This window comes from Hipposideros armiger, unplaced genomic scaffold (genome assembly GCF_001890085.2).
Source record: "Hipposideros armiger isolate ML-2016 unplaced genomic scaffold, ASM189008v1 scaffold_410, whole genome shotgun sequence".
Taxonomy (NCBI): Eukaryota; Metazoa; Chordata; class Mammalia; order Chiroptera; family Hipposideridae; genus Hipposideros; species Hipposideros armiger.
Genome location: NW_017731760.1, coordinates 1,152,450 through 1,159,622, shown reverse-complemented (window position 1 = coordinate 1,159,622; position 7,173 = coordinate 1,152,450). Strand labels below are relative to the sequence as shown.

Below are 7,173 nucleotides of genomic sequence, written 5' to 3'. Positions count from 1 at the left end.
GTCATCAGACACAGATGAGGACAAGCTAATGGTTGGGAGTTTTGACAGTGATGAAGAGTTGTATGAATTTTATGATGAATAAAACTTGAGTTCAATAACTTCATGTAGTACTTTTTTTTCAAATTTCAGGCCCCAAAATCAAGGTGCGTCTTATACATGGGGGGATACAATACTATAGATAATTACACCAAGACCAGTGTTTTTATTGTGTTTAGTGAAATATACAGAAAACCTACACAGAATCTGGGATTTTTAAATCTTGAAACTTTCTGGTCTACCATTTAGAGTATATGTAAGAGTTTAAAATCTCAAAATTTCTCCTGCAGAAAATCATCCAACCTGTGGAAATATACCTATGTAGGAAAAGACAGTTTACAGAAACTCAGCACAGTAATATATAATCCTAAAATGTGTACAGAAATGATCTTCTATTACCTGAGCAACATCCTCAAGTTTATTCCACTTAATCGACAGTAATAATTTTGGCAGTGACTGTGGGAAATTCTCTCTGCAGTCTTGTCGCAAAGTCCAAATAAGATCCATTTCATTCTCACATAGTTGAGACAAGGGATCCCTGTCCAAGATTTCCTTCAGTACAGCAAGAAATTTTTTTCCACCCCGACTCTAAGAAGTAAAATTACTCATTAGAGAACTGAATTGTGCAAACATCCTTGGCAAACACTTAGCAAATTTATATGCAATGAATTTATAAACAAATTATAGCTTTCACATGTGAAATACTAAAAATCTACTTCTTCAAAAAGATTAATAAAGATGGATACCATTTTAAAGTTTTTATTGCCAAGTATAACATTTGTAAGCTAAGGATGAAGGAAAGAATTATTCTCAAACGGTTCTGAAAAAGGAAAAATACTGTTACAAATCCACGTGCAAACACTAGGTGGCAGAATTACGGTATGAATTGAAAAGAAGTCACTTATTATGAATTAAATTTCCTTCTTTAATTTTCAGTTTCTATTAAACACAAACAAATAGACAGAAAAAATGAACCAAACATAAGAAGTTTTTTAAAAAGCAATAGGTGCCATCTTGGCTTAGAGGAATAAACCACTTAGACAAAAACTGAATTTCGGCTAAACATGAGAAAAATACAATTATCCCATTTTCCTTCCCAATCCTTATAAGAATATACTAAAATAAAGAAAAAGATTCATGTTATTTTTTGGATCTAGACTCTAAATTGCACTAACATTAAAAGAAAGAGGTGTATTTCCCTCTACTTAAAGAAAAACTATACCAGTTAGGCCAAAACAGTAAAAACAAAAAAAGCCTCTCCAGAATTATGTGACAAGATTCAGTAAGGATTTATATTCTATTATTATATTACTTTGAACATGACATTATTTTAACTAGGATTTGATATAAACATTAAAATAAATTACAAAGTCATATTACTAATTTATAAAGTGAGATTCAAAATAGTGTACGCCAATGTAAAAAAGAATGGGAATAATGCGACTGTCTAGGCAGAATATCTGAAAGACTTAACAAAAACACTACTGGAACTAATAAGCAACTGAAGCAAGGTTTCAGATTACAAGGTCAACATACAAAAGTAAACTGCTTTCATATACATCAGAAACAAACAACTGGAATTTTAAATTAAAAACACAATTCCACATTAGCATCCCAAAATATGAAAACTTAGGTATAAAACTAACAAAACATGTACAAGCTCTATATGAAAACAACTGAAGAACTCTGATGAATGAAATCAGAGAAGAACTAAATAAATGGCGAAGTATCCCATGTTCATGGATAGGAAGGCTCAATATTATCAAAATGTCAGTTCTTCCCAACTTAATGAATAGATTCAATGCAAAACCAACCAAAATCTCAGTAAGTTATTTTGTGGATATCAACAAACTAATTCTAAAGTTTATATGGAAAAACAAAAGACTCAGAATAGCCAACACAATATCAAAGAAGAACAAAGTTGAAAGACTGACACTACCCAACTTATATAAAAATAAATGTGAAATGTTAAAACCATAAAATTAATAGAAGATAATATAGGAGAAAACCTAGATGACCTTGAATTTGGCAATGACTTTTTGCATATAACACCAAATGCCTGATCCTACAAAGAAAAAATTGGTAAGCTAGGCTTTGTTAAATTTAAAATTATTGGCTCTGTGAAAGACACTGCCAACAAAATGAAAAAACAAGCCACATACTGGGAGAAAATATTTGCAAAAAACCCCCCACAACATATAGATAGATAGATAGATAGATAGATAGATAGATAGATAGATAGATAGATAGATATAGATATTATATAGATATATATATATATGTATACATATCTCTGATAAAGGACTGTTATCCAAAATGTATAAAGAACTGCTAAAACTCAACAATAAGAAAATAAACGACCAGACTAAAATATGGGTCAAAACCTGAATAGACACCTCACCAAATAAGATATATAAATGGCAAATAAGCATATGAAAAGATGCTTAATATTGTATGTCATCAGGGAAATGGAAATTAAAACAAAAATGAGATACAACTGCACAGCTATTAGAATGGCTAACATTCAGAACACTGAAAACACCAAATGCTGTTGAGGACATACAGCAACTCTCATTCACTACTGATAGCAATGCAAACTACTACAACCACTTAGGAAGACAGTTTGGCAGTTTCTTACAAAACTAAACATACTGTTACTATGCAATCCAGTAATCACACTCATTGGTATTTACCAAAAGAAACTGAAATCTTATGTTCACACAAAAACCTGCACATGGATGTTTATATAGCAGATTTATTCAAAACTGCCAAAACCCAAAGCACCAAGATGTTCTTCAGTAGGTAAATCAATAAACTGTAATACATATAGATAACGGAATATTATGTAGTACTAAAAGGAAATGAGCTATCAAGCTATGAAAAGACATGAAGGAAACTTAAATGCATATTACTAAGTGAAAGAAGCCAATCTGAGAAGCTACACACTAATTCCAACTTTATGATATCTGGAAAAAACAAAACTATATTTTAAGCAAACTAAAATATAGTTTTTTAAAAAATCAGTGGTTACCAGGGGTAGGGGTTGAATGAGAATTTATAGGCAGAACATGGAGGGGTTTGCAGAGCAGTGAAAATACGCTATATGATAATTATAATGATGGTTTATGTCATTATACATTTGTCTACACCCATAGAATGTGCAATACCAAGAGTGACCCCTAAGGTAAACTATGGACTGTGTGATTATGATGTGTCAATGTAGATTCAGTCTTGGTAACAAATGTACCATTCTAGTGAGTGATATTGATAATAGGGGAGGCTATGCATACGTGGGGGCAGGGGGTATATGGAAAATCTCTGTACCTTCCTCCCAATTTTGTTGTGAACCTAAAACTGTTCTTTTAAAATCTTATTATAAAAAAAGCACCATACAATGCCTCTATGTATGATTATACTGGTTTTATATTCAGAGCCCCAGCTTAAAAAGGGTATGCTCTATTTTACAAGCTTGACTTGGGTTTCTCTGAAAAGTGATCATGAGAAGTCAGAATTTGAAAATAAAATTCTTACATTTAGATCTTAAAGTGAAACTGGTTACTGCAAACAACACAATATAAACTGTTCATGTCACAGAAAGGCAGGCTGCTGTTAAGTTAAATATTGCAAAAAGTGAGCAGACCTACTATAATTTCGTGGATCAAAATCAGACTTTACAGACCCCCTGTAAGTAAATATCCCAAAGAGCTACAAGTAAACTAAGAGGGGAGCGCAGGCGGTTAGCTGTATAATTGAACTGTGATTGTTTATTGAGCTATAAAAAGCATAGTACTGAACGTCAAGGTAAAAACAACCAACTACCAGAAATGTGGCAGGAATCCAAAAAAAAAACACAAAATCTTACTTTCTTTTACAAAAGCCAAGACAATCAGTACTGAAAATTATATTGTACAATTAAATGGTGACGTTAGACACATGTTCAAATGCTAAAATAATGGAAAACAGTGGTTGAAAGCAAGGAAAATTAACACCCATATTCTCTATTTTTCTTTATGTTTCGATTTTTCAAAATCATACAAATACTATAATAGTGACTACTGACCAAAATAAAACAAAACAAAACATATAGGGCCGGCCGAGTGGCGCATTGGTTAAGAGCTGGCTTGAGACGCCTGAAGGCCCCGGTTCAGATCCCACATATGAGGGCCAGTGACACTGCCCTCCACAGCTAAGATGTTGAACAGCAGCTCAACCTGGAGATGGGCTGCCTGAAGGCCCCGGTTCAGATCCCACATATGAGGGCCAGTGACACTGCCCTCCACAGCTAAGATGTTGAACAACAGCTCAACCTGGAGATGGGCTGCCTTAAGTTGCCGGCGACTACGTGGCCTGCAGTCCCTGCTGCAGTGGGTTGCCATGGGCTACCGTGTGTAGCCAGCAGCCAGTGTGAGCGGCCAGCAGCCGCTGTGAGCGGCGGTCCAGAAGCCGGTGACTGATCTGCCTCGCCCGGGAAGAACGCAATGATGGTGCCAACTTGGGCCAGTGAAGCGACGTCCTTCACAACTAGACTGAAGAACAAAAGGACAGCAACTTNAAAAAAAAAAAAGAAAAGCTAGCACACATATATGTATAGTACATAAACAGCCATACACTTGTCTATGGTATCAAAATCTCATGAGGATGGGGCTACTAGGGGGAAAAAATGTCTAAAAAGGAGGCTCCTAAGGAGTGCAATAATGAAAGAAGTTTGAGAAATACTGGTTTAAAGATATGAAACACGCACCTCATCTCACTTTTTATCACTGATGGGGGCCCCTCCACCCTTTCCCCAAGGCCCTAGTGGACCAGCAGTCATGATTATGGATAGAGGAATTGGGGAGACCATTTCTTGAGGGTCTAAAACAATAGTAAAAAAACTTTTAGCATATATTGCTCCACTAAACAATACTGCAAAGGATAGATAGCATTCTGTAATACTAGAGGTTCAACTATGTTATGGGTTAAAAACAGCCGTACTACTGGAAAGTAATTAACCTTTGGTAAGATTATTTACAATTATTAAAAAATAAATTATATAAACATAAAATTAAATAGATTACCAAAACCATCACTTTAGTTTGGGGAAACCTATGGAAGCAAATAGGGAAGGGAAATCTGACTCAGCCATATAATGAAAACGATGACTAATTAATTACCTACTTCCTGCAAAGACTACCGAAACCCCTTCTGCATTATGCCAGAGAATGTTCTCCTGTGCATTAATGGGAGGCTACTCTTCTACAGAATTTTCACCAACGGCTTACACCTACTGAATTAAGAGTACAAACTACACCAGACTTCTGGCTCTCCACTTCTCAAGATTATCGATCTACTGAAAACAAAGTTTATGTTCTTTTGTACAAGTTCACTGTAACTGGCAATGGGGACAGGGTCAGAGGAGAAACCAAGCCACATTACTTTTTATTCCGTTAACTTTTTTCTATTAAAAAAGATTAGGATTGTGAAATTCATATTTTCCTACACTTGTTTACACACATTTGGGTGTTTCTACTTGACTATTAAGTCACACTACTAGGTTTCTTCTACTAAAAAGGAGGAGGTTAAGTTATATCTGAAAACAATGCTTTAGATTCCCTCATGGAAATCAGACAAGCCATGATAAATTCTTGAATATAAAAGTCACTGTCCCTGTAGTTCAAATAAAGAAATATCAAGCGTGAATTAGCTCATTCCATTTCCTGACAGTTGACATAAGAAACCTCTCTCTCAGATATCTTGTAAGAATACAGCAAGATGGTATGGCTGAATACTGTGTTCTTTTTATCAGCATACGCAGGCAGACACCATAAAAAAGCAGTCTTCCCTTTGAAAGGGCTATGATGGTATGCCAAGTTTTTTCACAACATATCATTTTTAAAAGTGGATACAAACAAATGAGAAGAAAAAAGATGAGAAGAAATGTTTTGTACTCTAATTCTATACAAAATAATATTATGTATGTCTTCGTGAAAGGTGGTTTCAGGAGGCACTTAGAATGGGACATGATCCATGAGAAGTAGGTAAATGTGCCAACTAAAAAATGTTTATACCTTATATTCCACTATTATGAGGGTTCATGGAAAACTAACCTTGAATTTAAATAAATAAGTGGTTACAAGATAACTATGTCAGAACAATTAAAATCTATCCAAATGACAAAAACAGTTTCCTTTTCAGAGTAAGTAATGTTCATGTGGTCTAACAGTGGAACAGTTTAAACAAGGCCCATAATAATATACTTACATAACATGATTCTAAAAATCTTTAAGACATTATTAAGAAATAAACTCAAAAGAAACCCTTTTTACAGTTAATTTGAGAAGTAAAACTATAAAATCCAAGATTTTAAAAATGCATACGATTAAAATCAATTTTTAAAGTCATTATACATTTACTAAGTTCAGAAAACTTTTTAAAAGATTGGGTGAGTTCAAATAAGTGAACAAATTTGGTTATTTTAATATGCCCACTGTATTCGTTCTGATTAAAAACCTTCCAAGGATCTTTCTATAAAGCATTAATGGTCAATTTAATTTAATAAATGCCAGTGCTTTTGACAGTCTTCGAAAATTAAATCAAGGAGCGAAAATTTGGTAGCCTTTTTGGAGCAAAATTTTTTCCTCCTTCTCTATTCTGCCTAAAGACAAACATTCAACACTGCCCAAATGAGACGAATGTTACATTTGATCTGAATGATTTATGCTCTAAAATGCTAACTTCTACAAATAGAGGTAATTGTCAAACAATACATATTCATTTTAGAACAGTTATTGCAAAGGGTCTTAAGATTAAAACTTTGGAGTTCATTGATGAAACAGTTAGAAGTAGCCCAAAAACTACCATGTGCTGGTATAATTACTGTATTTCCCATGTATAACATGCACCCTTTTTCGAAAAATTTGGGGTCTAAAAACTAGGTGCGTCTTATACAGTGGTTGTAGATTTTTTTACTTGCATTTCCCACTTTTTTGCACTTGTCTTTGCCCTCATTGTTTCGCACTTGTTACCGGTATATTACAGATTACGTTTTGCCACATTGTACCCAGAAATGGCTCAGAAAAGATTTTCATACAGTGCTGAATTCAAGTTAAAAGTGATCCAGTTTGCAAAAGTGAATGGAAATCGTGCTGCTGAACGTAA

At 34.2% G+C, this 7,173-nt stretch overlaps 1 protein-coding gene across 1 annotated transcript in view; it reads right to left on the bottom strand.

The window, feature by feature from the left end:
• The window catches only part of PIK3CB (phosphatidylinositol-4,5-bisphosphate 3-kinase catalytic subunit beta), a 103,466-nt gene that overhangs the window by 43,807 nt on the left and 52,486 nt on the right, over positions 1-7,173 (bottom strand). The window contains exon 11 of the mRNA XM_019663910.1: positions 436-624. Coding sequence (XP_019519455.1) covers positions 436-624 — 189 coding nt within the window. The remainder of the gene's footprint in view (positions 1-435; positions 625-7,173) is intronic.